The following is a 22,913-nucleotide window of genomic DNA, read 5'->3' as shown; positions in this document are numbered from 1 at the left end:
CATACTTTCCTGCCACTGGCTACCATCATTCACTCATGCCCTCGTAAATTCTGTTTTTCTTTGCTGAGTTTTTTCTTGCTTGCCACACCATGTTTGACAAACTGTGTCACCAAGTGCTAGGTCTGATTCTTGGGACCTTATACAAGAGCCCAGGTCCTGCAACCACTACAGAAATGGAAAATCAGTCGAGTCCAAAGCCAATATCATTCCTTTTGTTCTGAGGGCCAAGGGTTCATCAAATGGTTTACTAAAGACCTGACAAAAGCTGCCTACCCCTGTGTGTGTCATGGTGAGAACAGGGATGGGTTAAGAAGACATGCACCTTGGTTTGAGGGCAATAATGAACACTGTCCTAATTTTCCCCCTCCTGAACTGTGTTCATTATATAAACTCTGGAAAATACATAAAAATATATGGAAAAGTAAAATTTACTTATAACCCTTCTGTGCATATAGATTTAGCATAAATTTGGAGAAGTGGAATTGCTTGAGTCACAGAATACAAATATTTTAAGGTGTATGATAATGATGGGTTTAAAAAGTCACACAGATACATGAAGTAATGTTTGTTTATTCCATCCCAGGCCACCTTTAAGAGCTAGCTTGATGTTACTACCTCTAGTTAGAAAAAAGGATCTACAATTTCACAGGTAGCTTTCATTTTTTTCTTTTATAATTAAGCAATTCTAAGCCAAAAAAGACCACCTTACAGTACGAACCCTCCACATTAGTGCCGCTGTTCTCCTGCGTGATCCCACGCTTACCACGTGCTGTCACTCTGGTCTCGACTTCAAACCTACTCTTTTTCTGTGGTGTGACACCAGGGCCAGGGCTCTGAAAACCACGAGGAACCTAGGCCAACTCCTACTCTAAAAAGTATCTAGCATTACTGATTCGGAATGCCTGGATTTTGCTTGTTTGCTTCCCCCCCCACTTGGATTTCCCCATATTGCGACTCTTAGAGAAAACCAGGTATCTTAGTGTTTTTCACATATAAGCGCTAGAAAGACAAAACAGATGAACAGGCATCTTTTTTCCTTCCGTTTCTCAAGTAGCTGGCAAAACAGTTCATGCTAGTGCAGATTTTTTTGTTTTTGTGCAGATTTTGAAATATTTAAAAATGGCTTTAATAATGGTGTAAGTATTAATTTGATTTAATGGCCAAAGTAATAGATCTCTGGTCTTTACTGAATTTTAGGACTCTTTAAGAGCTTTGTGTGTGACCAGAGCAAAAAAACACTACTGCCTGAATTACTGAATCTCTACAACTAACCTGTTGGTCCTCAAAGTATGTCACTCTTAGGGAGAGTGTTCTGTGAGGAAACCTGGTTCACTATGTACAAATTGTTCTTGTTAAGTATTGGATTAGAAAATGAATGTTTAACGGAACTCATATTTTAATATATTGTAAAAAGGTACACACCACATAGAAAACCTGTAGAAATGTCAAGAATTACTACATAGTGAATTTTTTATATGGCATACTCCCCTGCTCCCTTATGTAAGGGGAGTTCACTGATAAATGTGTTCCCTAATTTGGGGGGGGGGGGGAAGTATGCAGGCTGAAAAAAGTGGCTTCTAAAACAATTCTACAGATGTGCAATAGGCTGGAAGTGCTTCAGAGTTTGACCCTTAGAAATCTAGGCACAAAAAACTGGCTAGCAGTCCTGCTCACCATAAAGGGTCAGCTAGGAGAGAATCAGGAAGACCCAGGAAGTCCTTTCAGCGCCCTCTGCTTGGATTTTAGCTGTAACAACGTCTTCCTGAATCCTATTGCAGATAAGCAATTAATAATAAAAAAGTGCCAATGACTTTGGAAGTAGGGTGGATTAGTCTGATTCTTACAGGTTAATACATTTTGAAGCTTCACTGAATTTCAGGGAACCATTAAAGGACATTTATGCAGTATGGAACATATTTGCTGTGCCTTTTTGGTGAAGTTTCTGAAGAGGTTTATGGTGAAATAAATACATGTCTGTTGAAACTTTCAGATCTCCAGCCACTGTAACCCATTAAAGACAAAATGCCTAGGAAAAAAATATTTGTAATATGTGAGAAAGTTGGTCATTATCTCTCATGTACAAAAAGCCACAGACTAATAATAACAACCCAACAGAAAAATGGGTAAAGGAGGTGGGGGGGGGGGGGGGGGCGCCTGGGTGGCTCAGTTGATTAAGTGATGGGCTTCGGCTCAGGTCATGATCTCACGGTTTGTGAGTCTGACCCGCACATCAGGCTCTGTGCTAACAGCATAGAGCATGCTTTGGATCCTCTATCCCCCACTCCCCTGCCCCTCCCCCGCTCACGCTCACTCTCTCAAAAATAAAAAATGGGTAAAGGATATTTGAACAGGCAATTCATATAAAACACAAACATGAAAATATTCTCTTCAAAGTATGTAAAGACCTTATATATAAAATATATAAAGACCAAAAAACAATGCAATTAAAACTGGGCAGAAGACATGACCAGACATTTCTCTAAAAAAGACATCCAGATGGCCAACAGACACATGAAAATGTGCTCAACATCACTCATAAGGGAAATGCAAATCAAAACCACAATGATACCACTTCACACCTGTCAGAATGGCTAAAATCAAAACAGCAAGAAACAAGTGTTGACGATGTGGAGAAAAAGGAATACTCATGCACTGTTGGTGGGAACACAAACTGGTGCAGCCACTATGGAAAACAGTATGGAAGTTCCTCAAAAAGTTAAAAATAGAACTACCCTATGATCCAGTAATTGCACTGATTATTAACCCAAAAAATACAGAATGCTAATTCAAAGGGATACACGCACCTTTATGTTTACAGCAGCAATATGTGCAACAGCCAAATTATAGAAGCAGCCCAAGTGTCCATTATTAAATGGTTAAAGATGATGGGGTATACATACACAATGGAGTATTATTATTCAGCCATACAAAGAATGCAATCTTGCCATTTGCAATAACATAAAGCTAAAGAGTATAATGCTAAGTGAAATAAGTCAGAGAAAGACAAACACCATACAATTTCACTCATATATGGAATTTAAGAAACCAAAGGGGGAAAAAAAGACAAATCAACAAACAGACTCTTAACTACAGGGAACAGTTACCAGAGGGGAGGTGGAGGAGGAGATGGTTGAAATAGGTGATGGGGATTAAGGAGTGCACTTGTGAGGAACACTGGGTGATGTGTGGAATTGCTGAATCACTATATTGTGCACCTGAAACTAATAGAACACTGTTTACGGTAATGAAAATAAAACAAATATTTAAAAAAATTGTAGAACCACAAAAATATTTAAATACTACAATGTGAAAGGGACATCTGGATGGTTCAGTTGGTTCAGTGTCCAATTCTTGATTTTGGCTCAGGTCATGATCCCAGGGAGTGTCCAGCTCCACACTGAGCATGGAGCCTGCTTGGGATTCTCTCTCTCTCTCTCTCTCTCTCTCTCTCTCTCTCTCTGTGTCCCTTTCCCCAGCTTGCGCTCTCTCTCAAAACAAAAAACAAAGCCCACAAAACTACAGTGTGAAAAAAAATATTCTCAATGTAGTCAAGGAAATCAAAGCAATAATGAAAGGAATTCTTTTACCCATCATTAACAAAAATTAAAAAGTGGGTGCCTGGGTGGCTCGGTTGGGTGAGTGTCTAACTCTTGATTTCAGCTCAGATCATGTCCCAGGGTCGTGGGATTGAGCCCCATGTTGGGCTGCGTACCAAGCATGGAGCCTGCTTGGGATTCTCTCTCTCCCCCTCTCCCCCTCTTGCACTCTTTCTCTCTAAAATAGAAAATAATAATAAAAAAAAGTAGGGCAATATTCAGTGCTGGTAAGGATGCAGGAAAATGGCACCCATCCCTACTGGGGGAGTGTGAACTACTACAATCTATTTAGAAAGTAATCTGACATTGTCTATTAACACTAGCATTAAATCTTTTGACATACTTAGTCATGTATCTTTTGGAGGGACTCTATCCTATCGGGGCGGGGGGAAGGACTTACATATAGGATATATATAGACTCATGTTTAAGGTTGCATTATTTAACGTGGTCACAAATTGGAAACCACAGAAACAATACAGGAATGATTTAGTAATTACGGAGATCCATACTTGGAATATCTTGTAGTTGCTGAGAAGCAGACCTAGAGGGATGCCCACAAAGTATTTACTGAGAAAAGCAAATTTCAGAGTAATATGCTCACTATATTCCTACCTCACTCCATATACTGAGGATATGTGGGTGTATGTATGGGCACAAGTGAGGGTATAGAAAGATAAAACCAGGGCAGTTCACACTGGTTATTTTAGGGAGTGGAAGGAAAAAGGGAGATTTTGAACTCTCTTTTTACATCTTTGGAGAGCTTCTCCTTATTACCATTATCACTTATTATTTAAAAAAATTTTTTTTAAATTTTTTTTTTTAATTTTTTTTTTCAACGTTTTTTATTTATTTTTGGGACAGAGAGAGACAGAGCATGAACGGGGGAGGGGCAGAGAGAGAGGGAGACACAGAATCGGAAACAGGCTCCAGGCTCTGAGCCATCAGCCCAGAGCCCGACGCGGGGCTCGAACCCACGGACCGCGAGATCGTGACCTGGCTGAAGTCGGACGCTTAACCGACTGCGCCACCCAGGCGCCCCACCCTCCCTTTTTCTTGCCCAAAGTAGTTTGAAGTGAGTTTCTACAACTTGCAACATAAAGAGTTCTGACCACAGGAGCCACAATCCACCTGGAATTCTAGAAGTTGATCCTCTGGTCAGATACCAGCAAACAAAATAATCAAGAGAGAACACCTTAGAGCTTGCTGGAGAAGTAAACCAGCCAAAAAGGAGTATCTGGTTATACCTTTTTACTTAAACTAGATTTCCTTTTTGTTGGCACAAGTTTGATGATATTTACTCCATAGTGCTGTCGTGAGGCTTAACCGAGGCAAAATGCACAAAAAGGGACATAACGAAAAATAATGTACAGTATAACTGTGAAGTATTATTTGATCTGGCAAATGAGTATTTTCTTTTGCCTTCTACAGACTTGCTGAGAATATGCTGTCCTTCAAATGTGAAGACAGTTACACAAGACAATGCCACTTGAAGAGATATATTTCCAGGAACAGTAGCTACCATCAACTGAATTCTAGCTATGTATCTGATAACAAGCCAAGTAATTTTACCTGCATTACTCTATGCAACCTTTACAGAAATTATATGCTGCCTTCACCAGACAGGAGGAAACTGAGGTTTAAAGCACTCATTCTCATTCTAGGCGATTTTTCCCCCAGGAGACATTTCCCACAACTTCGGGGAGGGTGCTATTGGCATTTGGTAGATAGGGGGTCAGGGATGATGCACAGGGCAGCCCCCACAACAAAGAATCATCTGGTTCAAAATGTTAATACTGCTCAGGCTAAGAAAGCCCAGGCTTAGAACTCCAACAACCTGGTTAAGAGACTCACATCCTTACCCACTATGCTATACTATCTCCGATGGGAACACACACACTCATGCTCACACTCACACATGCACACACTCAGAGGGTGGGTTAGTGTGTTCAGCATTATAGTCTTCTAGTTCCTAAGGCTCCCTTCTCAGGCAATGATCACAAAAGCAGAGACTATTTTTGAGGTCAGTAAAATTGTTCAACAGAGCCAGGCGAGGTGTCTGCAAGATGGCCACAAGGCTTCACCACATTTGAGGAGCTGCAGGGAATAGAAGAGGCCAAAGGTTTTAGATTACTGCCATCATTGCACAGTGAGAGGGGAGACTGTCAGTCGAGGATGTCTTCCTGAAATCTGTGTCACTGACCTTGTTCCAGATGAGGACAGGGGTTGGGATTCCGATGACCTCACAGCTCAAGTACACCTGGGCGCCAGTGATATTCCAGATGTCCTTGGGAGGTGTCACAATGGAAGGACCTACAAGAGAGGACACAAAGCCAAACCCGTCTTTTTAAACAGTCTTTTAACATCAGTCAGCATGCTAGCCAGTAAGTCCTTGATTATGTTTATGAGGCTGTGCCTTCTGTGCATTATCTAGACAAATTTCAAAGATCAGACTGGTTTCCCCCTGTGACCAGCATGATTTTAAGCTCTGCTCTGGAAATGCATACATCTAAATAACAAAAATCATTAGGATGAATGATTGTAAATTTATTATTTACAAAATTTTCTACTCCCTCAAATCATGTTTAGTGGTTTAAATTTACCAGTTGTTGATGAATAGATAAACTGTGGTTTATATACACAATGGAGTACTACGTGGCAATGAGAAAGAATGAAATATGGCCTTTTGTAGCAACGTGGATGGAACTGGAGAGTGTGATGCTAAGTGAAATAAGCCATACAGAGAAAGACAGATACCATATGGTTTCACTCTTATGTGGATCCTGAGAAACTTAACAGGAACCCATGGGGGAGGGGAAGGAAAAAAAAAAAAAAGAGGTTAGAGTGGAAGAGAGCCAAAGCATAAGAGACTCTTAAAAACTGAGAACTGAGGGTTGATGGGGGGTGGGAGGGTGGGGAGGGTGGGTGATGGGCATTGAAGAGGGCATCTTTTGGGATGAGCACTGGGTGTTGTATGGAAACCAATTTGACAATAGATTTTGTATATTAAAAAAAAATAAACACTTTATACTAAAAGATAAAAAAAAATAAATTTACCAGTTGTTTTGCATTATCTGGGATATTCCAAAACAATGAAGTTCAGTTCCAAAATGTTTAATGTTTTTCCTTTTTGTTTGTTTATCAGAATTTCTATATTTTTTTTGGCGGAGAGGGCAATACCCAACCACTCCTTAGGTAATGAAAGAAAAAAATCTAAGAAGATATTTGAAAAGGTGCTGAGCACCCAGAAAAGATGGCAGTCCCTGTTTTAAGAAGCTTAGGGTCTAAGATTGACAAATCAAAGTGATCAGGCAGGAATGGATCTTCCTTCTGCCTGATGGATCTGTCTTCATCTAAGACAAAAATGTAGAGTGCTGTGTGCCCTGGAGACTGCAAAGGTACTTCTGAACAGAAGCGGCCTGGGTATCCAGGGAGAAGGTAGAAAGGTCTTTCTTCTCAGTTGGGGGATGCAGTGGATAAAACAGCAGCAGTGACAGGTCTCTTGTGTGTGACCAGGACACCCAAGGAGATAGCTCTTTCCCAGAGTTCTAAGTGTCTAGCTCCTGGGCAAGGGGGCATTGGCAAGTGGGGGGACCTGTCAAGGCACTGCCTAAAAGCCTCAACAGGTATGAGGCCGACCACACAGGGAGAGCCTAAGTGATATCTCCCCTTCCCCACCTCCACCAATTCTGAAACACATCTCTAGGGCTTCTGTATCAGATCTATCCCCTCCGGTAATTACACAGGACCACCAACAATGGTATACATCCTTTTTGTTCCTAAAGACATCCTTGGGCCAGCAAAAACTATGGCCCATGGGCCAAGCCTGGCCTGCCACTTGATTTTGCACAGGTCCTAAGAGGTCTTTGTGTTTTTAAATGGTTGGTGGGGGGAAAAATTTGTGAAAATTAAAAGAGCTTCACATGTCAGTGTCTATAAATTAAGATTTATTGGAACACAGTCATGCCTAGAGTCTGGCAATTGTGGCCAGGGTTGTATGGCCTAAAACATTGACAATCTGGGCCTTTATGGAAGAAGTGCTGATACCTGCTCCAATCAGCCAAGCAATACCTAAGTAAGATGCCACAGGAAAGTCTCAGGACTCCAATCCTTTACACATCACCTGGACCTGATGCAAGTAACCCCACCTGCTGGTCCAGCTCTGAAATGCAACACTTTTGAAACCAACAGAGAGAGCTGGGCTCGCTTACTGCTCCTTGGGGAGTGGGGGGCAGCTCCCCAGCATCTGCTGTAGAAGAGGCTCGCACACCTGCTTCTTAGTGGGTTGTACTTAATTAATATTTCACTTCTGCTAATTAAGAATGCCAGGCTGTGGGCACAGGGACCTTCAGAGAGATTAGGGTCAGTCCACAGAACAGGGAGGCAGAGCTGGGAGCCTGCCCTCCCTGCCACCTCGGCCCCTTCCCAGGTATGACAGCACACTTCTCAAGAACCAAAGCCGGCCCGTCCTCAATGCTCACTGCCGGTTCTTGAATGAATGAGTTAATCGTCCCCTCTGAATTTCAGCTCTCCACTTTCTTGGGTCCTCCAGCCAAATAAAATGTCTAACTATAGGGTCATCTTGCATCAGTGTCCTGGGAAAGGGACAACTTCCCCTCTAGGCCTGGAAAATTTTCTGGCATAATCAGCATTCAAAGGACACGAAGTCTCCCCTTTTGCAACAGGCTATTTCCAGCACGCTAATAATTTCTTGAAACAGAAAGGAAATGACTCCAGCACAGAAGATTCTTCCCACTCATCTCAAGTATTAGATGCTGATTTTTTTCTAATCCCTTGGGGTATTTTTATTTTTTCCCCCTTTGTAAGAATGTGCAAAACAATCAAAGTTTTGAAAGCTCTAAATATATTTTGTCCTTCCTCTCCTCTAAATCTTAGGTCTGAAGAGGAAGCATCTATCGTGGCCTGGGGTCTTGGCTTTTCTGTTGCAATGTGGATGTGGGGAGCATGGCAGTGTGTGTTTATGCATGTTTCTGGCTCTGTCTCCAATGCTTCCTAGTCTGACTGAACCAACACGGGACCCCGCAAAGGGCTGGGCTGGGCCTGACCCCATCTCAGGCTTCCTCCAGGGGCTTGGAGACCAGAGAACCGGATCTGGCTGGAATGTGAACTACTTTCGCTCACCTCTCTGAGGACTTCCATGTGGCTCTGTCCTCCTTCCCACACACAGACTTGTCAGGATGACCTCAAAGCTCAGGGGATCCCAAGAGATTGTTCTGAAAAGAATACTCCAGTGTTCAGCATTGTGGAGGGGCTTGGGAACAAAGCTGCCTCTCATGTATTAAAACCACACAAGGAACAGAAGACGTTTTTTATTGTGAGGTCTCAGAGCCTCAGCCTTGCAACAAACCACTTATCTTAACTTGCATCCATCTCCTTAGAGTCACAATGAGTAGCAGGGTCCTCCATCTTTGTCAGGGGGGCACATTCTGGAATGCCCGTGGAAGAATTCCAGCCTGATTTTCTGTCACAGACGTTGAAGACATGCTCTGAAGTCTTCCTATGGCATAATTTTAAAACTAAGATACTCTTAGTTTTCATATAGTCCAATTTATTACATTTCCTTTTATGATTAGTACTTTATGTGCCATGTTAAAAAGAATTTCTTTCCCAGCCCAAAGTCACAAAGATCTCTCCTGTTTTCCCATTTTCTTCTACAAGCTTTATGGTTTTACCTTTCACATTTAGGTCTGTGGTCTATCCTGAATTAATTTTTGTGGATGTTATAACATAGAGGTCAAAGTTCACACCCCCTCACCCTGCAAGGACATCAACTGCTTTGGCATTATTTCTTGAAAAGCCCATCCTGGGGCGCCTGGGTGGCTCAGTCGGTTGGGCGTCCGACTTCGGCTCAGGTCATGATCTCGTGGTCCGTGAGTTCGAGCCCCGCGTCGGGCTCTGGGCTGACAGCTCAGAGCCTGGAGCCTGTTTCGGATTCTGTGTCTCCCTCTTTCTCTGCCCCTCCCCTGCTCATGCTCTGTCTCTCTCTGTCTCAAAAATAAATAAATGTTAAAAAAAAAAAAAAAGAAAAGGCCATCCTTTTCTTAGTGAATCGTAATGATAAATTCATTCATTGTATATGTGTGGACTACTTCTGGATTCTTTATTCTGTTCCTTTGGTCTATGTGTCTATCCGTGCACCAATGACTATGGTATAATTTAGAAAAGTGTTCAAACTATAATACTGAATAGAGGGCAGATCGATTATACCCATCCATCTCCAATCTTCTCCTTATTCCAAGAAGAATAAGGAATTCCACTTCAGGAAGAGCAAGAATTCTTTCCAAATATCTGAAGCCAGGAATACTTTGAATCAGAGCCATTGCTACACAGTTCAAGATTAGGACAAATCATGCTGTGGGTTCCTCTTTCTCTCTCCCAACCCTAAAATACATATTAGGAATGAGGTGAATGGGCTGAGTCAATATTCGGACGGTTCGAAGAACATAAATGATCTCATCAATTCTGCTACCAGGCTATCTCAAGAATCCTACATATCCTGTATGTATAGAATCCACAAATTCTGTATTACTCACTGAATCGGCTGAGTTGATGGAGCAGAGGAGCAGAGGGGCCATTAGGACCAGTTTGCTGCACCACATTTACAAAAACCCTTGGCTATTTCATATGTCCTTGAACAAATGGCAGATTCAATAACACAATGAAAACTTTAATAAACAATATTTAACCTGTAAAGTGCTGACCTATAGAATGGCCTTCAGAGTTTGATATGTAGTGTCTTGCAAAGCAAAGTCAGATCAATGAACAATTAGACTAATACTGAAGATATCAACCAACCTCCTGGAGTAGGTGGAGGCAGGCTGGCTTCAATCTGACTTCCCGAGTTGGAAGAATCCATGGTTTCAGATTCTTCCTGTTTACTCTGTTCGGTGCTGATACCCACTGGGTCACCTACTTACTAAACTCCTGGTTCTTTGCCACTCACTGGTCTGGAAATTCCCTCAGAGTATGAAGAGAGAATGGACAAACTTGTGATGAAGGCAGAATACAGCAGCATTATAGAAAAATGAGTGATGATGATACATTGTGAAAAACAGTAAGAAAGAGACTTAATGGTGACCCATAGGGACACCAAGTGGACAGGTTTTGTACGGAAGTGAAGGGATGGTGAAAACATTTTGGGCTAATACGATGGCAGATCCAACAACACTTTACTCCCCTCCTCCAAACTAAAGAACCATCATTCCATATATTCTACCGATAAGCAATTTCACTGCCAACAATCCTCTTGAATTGCAGGTCTATCATGCAATTCAATTCCTGAAGGTTCTGTTCTACCTCAGGATAAAGCTCAGTGAAATGACTCTACCAAATAGCTTCTCTTTCCACTCTGCCTTTTTTCCAAGAGTCCAAAGAAGATCCAGAATTTATTTCTGTTTTTCAGGGTAAAGGAAGTTTTAGTTCACTCTGAGCTTGTTTTCAGGCTTTTGAGCTTTCTGCTCAAAATCAGTTCTCAAGGCTGGGCCAAGGGTAACAACGTTACTGTGTAAATCATGCTCAGTGTTTGGATTCCATTTAAAGCAAGTTGCAGAATATTTAAATATATAGGGACCAACACCAGGATAGGCTCAATTATTTATTTATCCTTGCCTTTGTTCCAGTAAGCACTTCAGGCTGCTCAAACATCTGTCTAGCAAACATCCTGTACCTAGAATTATTGAATGCCCCCACCTGTCTCCTCCCCTTCCCCGCCCTGGCTAACCCCAGGAGGGAGCCAAGCCGCCCAAAGGGCTGCCCAGTGGCTGGCATGAGGAGTCCACCCCAAGGCTTTCTCACCTCAGAGACACATATCTGTCTCAGATGACTGGGCCCAAACCAGGCTACTCCATTTTCCGTTCTTACCTCTCACATCTCGATTACATCCAAGCTCTCTTTTTTTAAATGTTTATTTATTTTTGAGAGAGAGGGAGATACAGCATTGAGTGGGAGAGAGGCAGAGAGAAAGGGAGACACAGAATCCAAAGCAGGCTCCAGGCTCTGAGCTGTGAGCACAGAGCCCAACTCTTGCCTAGTTACCTTATGTGGTCTCTTCTCTTTAATCACTCCTTGAAGGGAAAGAGGGAGGAAGTGGAGGAGAAGAAGAAGAGAGAGAAAATGAAGAAAGACAGATCCTAAATGAAATTATAACCAGGAAGAAGAAAGTACTGAGTTTGGAAAAGAACTAAAATTCAATTTAATGAATCCGTATCACCTTAAAAGTACCTAGAAGGAGTCAGAAGTCTCCCACACAATTTCCACCCAGATTTACATCCTCCTCCTCAGCTTCTTTTAATTTCTAGACAAATTACCCACAAATTATCAGATTATTTTAGGAATACTCAATTATAACCTAGAAAGAGCTGAGTTCTGAAAAATCATGAAAAATACAAAAAAGGAAGAATGGTGGATGGATGGATTTAAATTTGGAATATTTCATTTGAGTCAGAAGAGGCTAAGAATGGCAGTTCTTACCAAACACACAAATGTCCTAAGGAGAAGATCCTGAAACAGAATCTTTAATTTGATCAACAACGCATTTGAGCTGATTTTACATGAAGATGCAGTAGAGAGAAGAGAGTTAAAATTTCTTATCCTATAATAAGCATGAGGATAATGTAAAAGAAGTCTGTGAACAATTTCCTAGTCTCTTACAGAGCACAAAACACTCCTCCAACACGACCTGAGATGTCCTTACCATGTTCCTATTAAAAAGACACACACACACAAAACAAAGCAATCTTGGGGACAGAACACTTGGCTCTGGAGCTCTCATGCCCCGTGAACCAGTTCAGTGTTCTCCTCCCCTACCTTAATGCAATGTATGTGACTCATAACAAGGTTCATTCTCCCAGTGATGAATAAAATAGAGCTTATAAAGGTATCAGATATTAGTTAGCCAATTTTTTAATCTGAAAGAGCTACATAGAAGATGTTAGGAGAAGTCATGTGTTGAAGCTGAATATATTCCACTGAGTCTGGAAAACAGTCAAAAGTTAAATTCCCCCCAAAGTCCGTTTCTGTCTTCTTTTGTTGATATCACATTCAATCACACATTTTTTTTGTTTTTGTTTTTTGCTTCATTGCTTTCTTCATTTCCCTCATCTCTTTTGTTTTCACCCTACAAATATGTTTTCTTACTTCTACCCAAACTCAATCTCTGCTCTTAGCAATCATGTTCATCCACCATTACATGCTCATTACCCCTTCCAGAAATTATACTTGTGATGATGCGCTAGCCAACTTGGGATGCCCTCCCTATCCTTTATTTGAAGCTCCAAGGCTAAAGTGTGACCCCCCCCCCCCTTTGGCATTTTTGTATGGGTATAGTTCCCACTTATTTTTTCTCTGAAATCTTGTTGGGTTCACAGTGCCTCACAGCTTGGTGCACCATTGTTCTCTAATGCTTTCCCCAGCAGGGCTAATTGAAGATGCCAGTGCCCTGATGGAGTCAGAACTGAGCCAGAAACTCCAGAATCAGGTGTTCTTTGTGTTCACTGGAAGGAGGGACAGCTCGGATTATATGCAGTGGGTAAAGGGCAGCAGTAAATTCAGAACATAATGTGATCAGTCATATGGAATTGAGTAGATGGCCATGGTCTTGAAAACATACCAGTGTACACACTGCCAACACAACCTAACCAAACTGATGCCAGAACCAACTATTATTTACCAGCTAGCAGATCATTTATCAAGATTTTCTTTAACCCTCTACTTGACTTTCTCTTGCCCTAAGCCATGTTTCTTGGCTACTGCCCACTCATTAACCTGTTTGTATATGATCAGGGGATGCAAATTAATTTGTGTATATTAGTCACGCAAATCCAAACAAGGAGAGTAGGTCTGCTGTGAGGGAAAGCATCTGCAATCATCCTCATATGAAAAACAGGGTCTCTGTATCATGTTGGGCTATATGATTAACATTATAGCTCTCACTGAGTACTTATCAACATGGCTAAGACAGCTGAGTATAAAGACTTCTCTAAGTTATGGTAGATTTGCAAACCACACTCATCTGGACTCTTAAGGATGCTGAGTCTTGGAATAGTTCATACACAGTATGTGCACTTATACCAAAAAAGGAGGGTTTAAGAAAGAACTGTGATACCACATATGGAGATAGAGTTCAGACACCTTGGCAAAATTCCCCAGATGGGATTATGATAACACTCAAAGGGAAAAGCACCAAACAAAAGTACAAACTGGGAAAAGAATAGTAGGAAGGCCCTATGGCCAAGAGGGGGAAGGGGATGAAACACGTGAAAACTTCCTGATATTAAATAAGGGGAAGCAGTAGCTTTATGGCTAATTAAAGAGCAGAGTCATCTGCCAAGGCAAGTCATTTTGGGAACTTCCAGAGGTGGCATGATGTAGCAGCTGAAGCTTGATATGGGAATCTAGCACACAATCTCAAAGGCATCAGAGGAGGACAGCAAGGGCAGGAGGAAAAAGGACTAAATTGCAAACAGCATGAAACAGGTTTACTTTCAGGGTTTTAGTTTAAGGCAAAGTCATCTGGTTATGGTAGCTACTGTTAGTCATTTACTCTTTAGTCTGAATGAAGACCCAATAGTTTATGCTGATGGGGCCCTGTCAAACACTGCCGGGGGCAAAAGTGTAGAAGAATTGCTTCCTTTCCTCCAAACATGATCTATTGGGATACAAGGGGGGAAGGTTACCAGTTTAGACTAAGAACAAAATGCTGGAGAGGTAACAGACTATACAGTGAGTTTGGAGCACAGACCCTGGATGAGCAATTCTACCACTTCTGAGTAATGTGACACTGCACAAGTTACTTAACTTCTCTCAGTTTGTTCATCTGTGAAACGGGGTAACAATATAGAAATCATGAGAGTATCAGAGAGAGCAATCAAGATACAGTAATCAGCACGGTACCTGGGGCATGGGGTAAACAGTACTAACTCTTGCTTTTGTTTCAAAGTAAATTCTTTATGACTGGAGTTGATAAAAATTGTTTATTCAGAGAATGGAGACAACACACTACTTGGACTTGGGGTGGTTAGGGAAAGGAGATGGCGTCTGAGTAGCCCCTGAAGTTCAGAAATAGGCCTTCTGACAAGGAAGTGTTCACCTTTAGGGACTTGCCTGAGCAGAGGTGTGGAGGCAGGAAAACAGTTGCCTGTGGGCAGAACAGTGAGCACACCAGTCTGGCTCCCTGAGAGCATTGCATAAAAGGAGAGGATTGGAGATCAGGGGTGGGGCACAGTGGAAGGTGCAGGAGGTGGGGCTTTATGGCCGAATGTGCCTCCTGAATGCTGGGCAGGCATGATGCACGTAGCATTTCAGGACATGATTCTGAAGGCCTTTGCAGCAGGAGTAGGGGGCTAAGTCAAGGCTGTAGCAATGAGAACAGATAGGACAGTGGCAGACTGGAGAGAGTATTCAGGAAAACAAATGCCATCCAGTAACCGCCTGGATGTGGGAAGTGGGCGCTGAGTCCAAAGTTGTGGGGCTGGGTAAGAGGAGGCTGCTACATCATGAGCAGGAGCAGGATGCTTGAGGAAGGCACTGGATTGGAGAAGGTGCAAAAAATGGATTTGTGTTTAAATTTGCTGAATGTGAGGTACCATCTGTCACTGAGGTTTGAACCCTATAGGAAAGAGAGTAACAGATACAGACTGCGGGGACCAGTGGTGCCAAGGCAAATATTGTCTAGCTTACATTTTAGCCCTGGGAAGGTTAGCGGGGGGCCCCTCGTATAGAAGGAAGGCAGCTTTGGCTCTCCGGCCCAGGGGCAGCTTCTCTGAGGGATCTCAGCTCACTGACCACCTGACCATCCCCACCCTGCCCAAGGCAGAGCAGGAGACAGCTAAGGTGCTGCTTAGCCAGCCGTGAGCCATTCATTTGTAGGGGCAGTCGTCCGAAAGCAGACTGTCCAATGACAGAACCCTGGTGATGGTGTACTCCAGTCCTGTGAGTTACATTTCCTGACTCCTAGTTACCTCTGGGCTTTAATGAGACACCCCATTTTGACTCCAATATTTGACGCTGAGAATCTTCCTAGAGTGTATTAGTCTATTTTTTCTATTAAAAATAAGTTTTTTAAGTTTATTTATTTTGAGAGAGAGAGAGAGAGAGTACGGGCACAAGTGGGGGAGGGGCAGAGACAGAGAATCCGGAGCAGGTTCTCAGCTGTCAGCACAGAGCCCGACTCAGGGCTCAAACCCACAAACCATGAGATCACGACCTGAGCTGAAGCCAAAAGTCAGATGCTTGACCGACTGACCCACCCTCGTCTACTTTTTTTTAAAAACTGTAGTAGATATCATAGTATTCACATCTCATCTTATGACTGTGAATCTTGCGGCATCTCAAAATTTTTACCGTAAGTCTGACCATGGAACGTAAGCAGAAAGCTTCTTCTTACAATCTGTTGGTTACAAACAAATCTCTTATTTTGACAATATTTTCTTGTTCTTTTCCCCTAACTTGGGTCTAGCACGAGAAGTGGGGTACAGACCAAGAGTCTGACCCCAAGGAGTGACTGCCACCCACAGGTGACTCTGGCACATGTGGTCTGGGGTCACCTTTGAATGAACCCTGCGTTAGGCAAAGTAAATCCATGAAAGGTTCAGATGTGTAAGGTGGAGTGATCCCTGTGGCAGCCACGTGGTAGATGAGCTCACCTGGGTCTGTGTCAGCAACAATGCCAAAGGAGGAGTTCATTTATTCAGCAGGGCTCGCATGGAAGTTGAAATACCTAAACTCCCATCACACTACCAGAATGACTGATGTCCATACAAATTAAATTAGCAGGCTAGATTTTTATTTGGTTTGAGTATATGGAAGAACTGACTTTATATGGGATGCCATTATGAAGGGAAACTCCCTAGTCATGTGGGTGTATCTTAACGTACCCTTGGAAATACTTTTTTTTTTTTTCTACATTTCATGGGCCTGTCCTGTCTGGACTATGACTCATCTTAAATCCAACATAGAAAAATTTTGGTTACTTGTTCCTATTCCATAAGCACAGAATTGGGTGGGGAAGTTTCCACAGAGGGCACTTCTTGCCACCTGATTCTGGGATTCCTAGAAACCTAGACAGTTCCCCCAAGATGTTTCATCTTTGAGTCCCTGCCCACTCCCCTTTCTCTTCATATGTACTCAGTGCCTGGCATGGTCAGGCATCAGGAAATGTTTCCTGAATCAAGTTGTAAGGGAAAATCTTTCAGAGCCTGGAGGTCGCCCACCCTCAAAGCTTCGTCTCTGTCAACAGGCCCTGTTTGTTAACAAGGGCTACAGTCTGGTCTGTCCCAAAGACACAGATGCTCTTGAACCCAGACATTAGAGAAGCCCTCAGAGGTTGACACTGTAGAAACCCCAGCAAATCCCTCAGGCCAGGCTGAAAACTCCAGAAGCAGCCTGTGGGAATGGTCAGGCCAGCACAGGGTCAGTCTTTCAGACTAGGGGTTATCAGAAAGTGTAGACTTGGTCAGTCTCCAGAGGTGACACAGGTTGGAAAAGATCTCACAGAGGGGCGTCTACACAAATAAGCAGCAGCCAGACACACAGAGCCAATGCGGTGAGCTCCAGCTACCCGGGAACCGGCTTCTAAGAAGGATTCCATCTTGCAGCACTTACCCGGTGGTTGCTAACCCTGGCTGCACCCAGAGTTGCTCGTTGGTCTGGGCGTGGGGTCTGGCACTGGTATTTAAAAAAAAACTCTCGGCAGAACCACTCCATTACAACACAGCTTCAGAGCGTGAGACACTCAGATGATAAGGGAGACAGGAAGGCGGGAAGTAGGAGAGGAGGCGGGGAGGACAGATTTGAGGACGAAATGCTTCCAAGCCTCTTCAAGGAGAGGCCAAGGACCCCAGGGAGTTGCAAGTGTTCAAGGAGAAGAGGGAAATCTCTGGGGAGCCGGCTCTGGTGAAGGGCACAGAAACCGGATAGTAGTGACACTGTATTGTTGCTATTACTATTGCTCCAGCCATACGGGTGGGGGTGGGGTGATGCGCAGTGTCTGAGTTTTAAGCTGTGAGTTGTCCTGAGTCTTAGCAGTTCTCTGTCATTTTCCTAAAATAAAGCAGTTGGTCCTCAGCCCTGCCCTGCACCTCTGCTGCCTCCTAATTCCTACCCTTCCCTGGCAATGCGCAGGCAGGGGGACTCTGTGCCCCAAGTCTGTGCGTCCTACTTAAAAAATCCCAGTAAATCAGGGCCTTTTCCCTTTGCTCATTTCGGGGCAGACTGCCTCTGTTAAGACACATTCACCTTGGTTTGCAGGGGCCAGGAGCAGGGTACAGGGACCTGTGAGAAAATGGCCCCTTCAGGCTGCCGAGGAACAGAGCACAGGGCGTGCTGGGCCTGCGTCTGGCATTTTTACTTGGTGAGGTTTTTGCCCTTCGGGCCCCAGCCTCCTTCTCACTTAGAACTCATGGTTACAGTTGCCTCCTTGGCCGACAACCCCAGACGTTAATCAGCCGCCCACGAAAAGAGCTCCCCCTGTTCTTTCTCAGTGTTATTCCCTTTCACTGTGCCCTCTGGTTATTTTCTGTACTCCTCTGTGATGTCCAGAGACTTGAAAGCTCTCAGCTATTTATCCCAAGCCTCAGCCTTTGTTTATATCTGCTTTGCTGAGTGTTCTCAGATTTCCTCCCAGCTTCCTCATAGGATTTAGCCTTTCTTCTCCCAAGTTCTACATTTTCTAGTGCTGTCCCTAAGGCTTAAACTAGAACAGAAACACCCCTCCTACCCTGTGGGCTAATTCTGATGTGTCCTGGGTACTTGTTAGGTGTGCCACTGTGTACTTGCTTTATAAATCACTGTGAACAGACTGGGTGTTCCAGCACAAGGACAAGACATTCTGAGTGTGGACAGGAAATTCACATCATAGAAGGTGCTAGATGTGGATTGCAGTGGACTATCTGGATGAGCTAGATTGTTCAATGAGGCTCAGAAGTGCCAAACAACACGACTCTGAAAATCAGAGAAATGGGTGTATCTTGCTTATCTCGTGGTAGGAGGACCTATCTGGTAGGAGCTGGAGAACTTTGAATAAGGATATTGTATTTTTCATTAGTGAAGCAAATCATGCTTGCACTTATTGGGTGGAGGACAATCTGGAGCCCATCTGGGTGGCTATGAGCTAAGACATACAGGAAGCAGGTAAAGCAAAGCTATGCCAGTGCACAGAGGAATAATTGCTCCAGAAGAAGGGATTCACGGGACATGAGAATGCTCTTTGCTGCTCTTACCAGTTGTTATAGGATCAGACATCTTTACTTTAGCACTTTTAGGTAGGGATTATTTTTCTGTAATTAGTGGTGCCGTGTTTTGTTTTGTTTTTCATGTTTTATTTTCCCTAAATTCATTCTTTTTATGACGCAGGAAAAAACAAGGGGAGTTTTCATGGTTTCAATAGTAGGGTGAGTTTTTAAAGTGAGGAGACTGGGAACAACCACATGCAAAGTATCCTAAGGGGAGATGAGCACTGGGGGGAAAGCTTCACCCCCAGAACCATCCTTTTCCTCCCCAGGTGTTCCCTCTAGAGCCACCATCAGCTGCAGCCACGGAGATCTTACTCTTTTGTTTAAGTGAAGGAAAATAATTTCCTCACTGAGCAGCTGGGATCGCAGATCTGGCACCTCTTCAGAGCAACCATACATAAAAGTAGGAAAACTCATTCTTTATAAACTTGGGGAAGAAAATGTCCTCGATCTTCCTGAAATTGACGTAAAAGTTGTAGTTTATGCCCCCTCAGTCCTTGTCTTTTGGATCCATTCTTGGGAAATGTCTCCAGCAAAATGTGTGACCTCTTCAGGAAGCTGGAGTCTTCAAAGATGATGCCTGTTCACAAGCGGGTTCATGCTTGTTCTGCTTGGGAACAACGGGGAGGGGACAGAAAAATAATCCAGGCTCATCGAGTCCATGGGAAAAGATTATGGTTTTTGAGCCTGTCAGTCAGTGAAACCTATGCTTGAAGAGAAGAAAACTCAAAGTAGACTCAAATAAATAAGAACAAGACCCCTAGGACAAGTATAATGCTGGCTGAACATGCAACTTGTCTCGATATTTCCACCCACATATCCACCCATGTGAGCTTGGCCTGTGAAAACTGAGGGCCATGATCCCTGGATTGGAGAGAGATTAAATCCACTCAGTTCCAATTTTTTCTTTTTCTTTTTTTTTTTTTTAATGAGCAAGCAGCATTTTAACCTACACACAAATAATAACAAGTCCACAAATATTTTGTAGTGTCAGTACTACATAGCTTTCCCAATGTCATCTAACACACTCGGAAGATGTTTAAAAGAACAGATCTTTCTGGAATACACTGATCATCAGACGTTAAGATTAGGCTGGCAAGAGGTTTAATTTCTAATAATTAGGTAATATCAAAAGAAAAATGTCATCTAATCATCAACTTCAACATCCATCCCTGTAATTAGAACACTAACTTCTATTGCTTAGTTGAATTTATTCAATAAGGGAAAATCCCTATAGAAAACGGCATGAAAGGTGAGAACAATCCACAATGATATTAACTAAATCAAATTTCAGCACTGCATGGCACTAAGCAGGTAAAAACATGGAGTGGATTAATTAATTCAGGCCCTCCATGCACTAAATTCTGTGCTGGTGACGTGAGGGATAGAAAGATGGGTTGGGTTGGACTCCTGCCTGATAGGGGTTTACAATACAGAAAGTGTAGACAAGTAGGCAAGTAGATAAGCAATTACAATATGCTTGTATTGTAATTTATAGCATAGGACTGGTGTAACTGGTCCTATGATCTAGATGTAAATATAAAAGGTATTGTAACTGAATAGGTCAGAACTGAATTCATGGAAGAGGAAAGGGGCTTTCAAAAGTTACAGGTGGTGGGTGGGGTGGGTGAGGAGATGGCAGGCAAAGGGATTAGCATGCTCAAAGAAATGAAACATCACTCGGAGGAAAAATAATAATTGATAATGGTATCGGGCTTTATACCACACAAAGTGCTTTTCTATCTATTAACTTCATTTTGATTTTCCCAACAATCTTGTGAGCTAAGTGAGTCATTTCACAGATACAAAAGTTGAGATTCAGTAAAGTTAAGTGGCTTGTGCAAAGTTGCCCAGATTGAGAGTAGTGTGGCCAGGATGTGAATCCAGTTTTTCTGAGTCCAAACCCAGTGGTTTCCCTAGGCTCTTTCCATAATCCACCATGACCAACATGTTCCATCTTGCTTTCTTTTGTTGTGTGTGCGTGGGGGGTGTCAAATGTTTGGAGAGAAGGAAAAGAAACTTTGAGAGGTAAAGGCCAGACTAGATTGCAGAGGTTTTCAATGTCAACCAAGGAGATTAGTTATGTCTACAAGTTATCATGACGAAAAGGCAAACAACAGAATACAAACATTAATATATTTTGGAGAAAAGGTCACACAATTGCTAGAATCCTAAAGAGAGGCAATGGCTCACCATTCACACTCTGGCCTGAAATGCTTTAGAGGTGTTATCTGACTGGTTCTGGGTAGTGGACTTACAACCCCAGATAGGTGACAATTATCCTCCTTATGCTGAATGCTGGGCAGATATTAACCCTACCGTGACTATATGATTGGAGTCCTACCCATATCTTGGAGTAAGAGAGTCTGGAAACTCTAGCCATTTTGACTGTATTTTAATGGTTTCAATAAATGTTTAATGTGACAATCAGTATTAGAAAATATACTTCATGTTTTGTCTTACAAATCATTAAGAAGATGCCATATTCTTAGAAAGTACCTTATATATGCAGAAATCCTATGACAACTTTAAAAGTCAATGTTAACACTTAGTAAACATTCCTGAGCAGAGATAAGCAATCCCTGTCTTAGTGAAAATGTTGTCTCTCTGGGATAGGTTTTAGATTTACATCTTCATCTTGAGAAAAACTTTTTAACTGCCAGAAGGGGGATAAGGGCCCTAAATGAATACATTTACTAAACTATAAAATCCAGAATAAATCAGATCTGGCCCTGAGTATCTTCCCAGTCTCATTTCTTGCCATATCCCTCTGGAACTCTGAGCTCCAGCCATAAAGAACTTCTTGTGTTCCTCAAATGTCCTGCTCTCTGCTAATCTTTGCACGTCATTCCTTTTTCTGGAACAATCTTCCCTCCCCCAACCCCTCATTTCCCACTCCTCCCTACGTTTGCTTGGTTAACTCCTAGATATCCTTTGGGTCTCAGCTTTTTTAAAAAAATTTTTTTTTATGTTTAAGAAAGAGAGAGAGAGAGGGAGGGAGAGAGAGAGAGAGAGAGAGAGAGAGAGAGAGAGAGAGAGAGAGAGAGAATGAGAATGAATCCCAAGCAGGCTCTGTGCTGACAGCACGGAGCTTGATCCCATGAACCATGAGATCATGGCCTGAGTCAAAAATCGAGAGTCAGATGCTTAACTGACTCCCACCCAGGCACCACTCAGCTATCTTTCTATTTAACAAATTTTCCTTGACCCTTCCTTTCTCATCTCCCTCAACTCCTCTTCACCCCTCACCCCTGATTTAGAATGAGGCCTCCTTTCTGGTTCTTACATGGCTCTCTATATTTACCCTTATCCTATCATTTTCATAAGGCATTTTAATTATGTCTGCATAGCCCATCAGATTGTGGGCTCAGTGCTGGTAAGGACCTGCCAATTTACTCTATTTCTTTTCTGTGTCTCACTGTCTAGCACTGAGTAGATGATCAATACACTGCTGAGTAGTTGAGTGAAACAATGCCTCTGCCAAATTACACACCAGGTGTAGTATTTTCATGTGAAGGTTTAAATAGCATGAGTTTAGGGAAAATGGCTTTCTTTGTGCTATTGAATATTAAAAATATTTGGGGGGGGTGGCTAGTCAGGTATAACTACTCCTATTCCAGAGTTTGTACAGGGCATGCTTTAGCATTTGAGAAAGGTTAAAATGCAGAGATTTTGTTAAGTGTGGACTACTTAAAAGTTGGTCCTTAACTGTTCATAGGTAGAAACAGGTCAATGTTTAGGTATGCCTTTCTTTTGTTCCTGACTGAGCTACCTAACAGAGCAATCAAATGGCCCAAATTGCTGATTCTGTATTTTTACCCTTACACTAACATAGATCATATGTTAAAAATCTATAAAAAAGTAGCAACCTCATTTAAAAGCTTAGATAAAACCCAGAAGTCAGAAGATAAAGGCTGACCCCATAGCAAAATGCTGCCTTATTAGTCAATTTACAAGATTTAAAAATCAGGGGTCACTGGTTAGACTTTTGATGAGAAACTAGAGTGGAAATGGGATAAATACTTCAAAGTGCAAAAGTGCAATTCCAGGTTGACCAATATTGTTCCATTG

The 22,913-nt window shown here is 42.6% G+C and overlaps 1 protein-coding gene across 1 annotated transcript in view; it reads right to left on the bottom strand.

Moving 5' to 3' along the window:
• The window catches only part of IGFBP7 (insulin like growth factor binding protein 7), a 70,982-nt gene that overhangs the window by 2,952 nt on the left and 45,117 nt on the right, over window positions 1-22,913 (bottom strand). Inside the window, exon 2 of the mRNA XM_040482780.1 lies at window positions 5,798-5,907. Within this exon, the coding sequence (XP_040338714.1) occupies window positions 5,798-5,907 (110 nt within the window). The remainder of the gene's footprint in view (window positions 1-5,797; window positions 5,908-22,913) is intronic.

This window comes from Herpailurus yagouaroundi, unplaced genomic scaffold, assembly GCF_014898765.1.
Source record: "Herpailurus yagouaroundi ecotype Mexico unplaced genomic scaffold, PumYag 28, whole genome shotgun sequence".
In the NCBI taxonomy this organism is placed as follows: Eukaryota; Metazoa; Chordata; class Mammalia; order Carnivora; family Felidae; genus Herpailurus; species Herpailurus yagouaroundi.
Note: the sequence above shows the minus strand (reverse complement) of the source record. Positions and strands in the feature narration are given on the sequence as shown.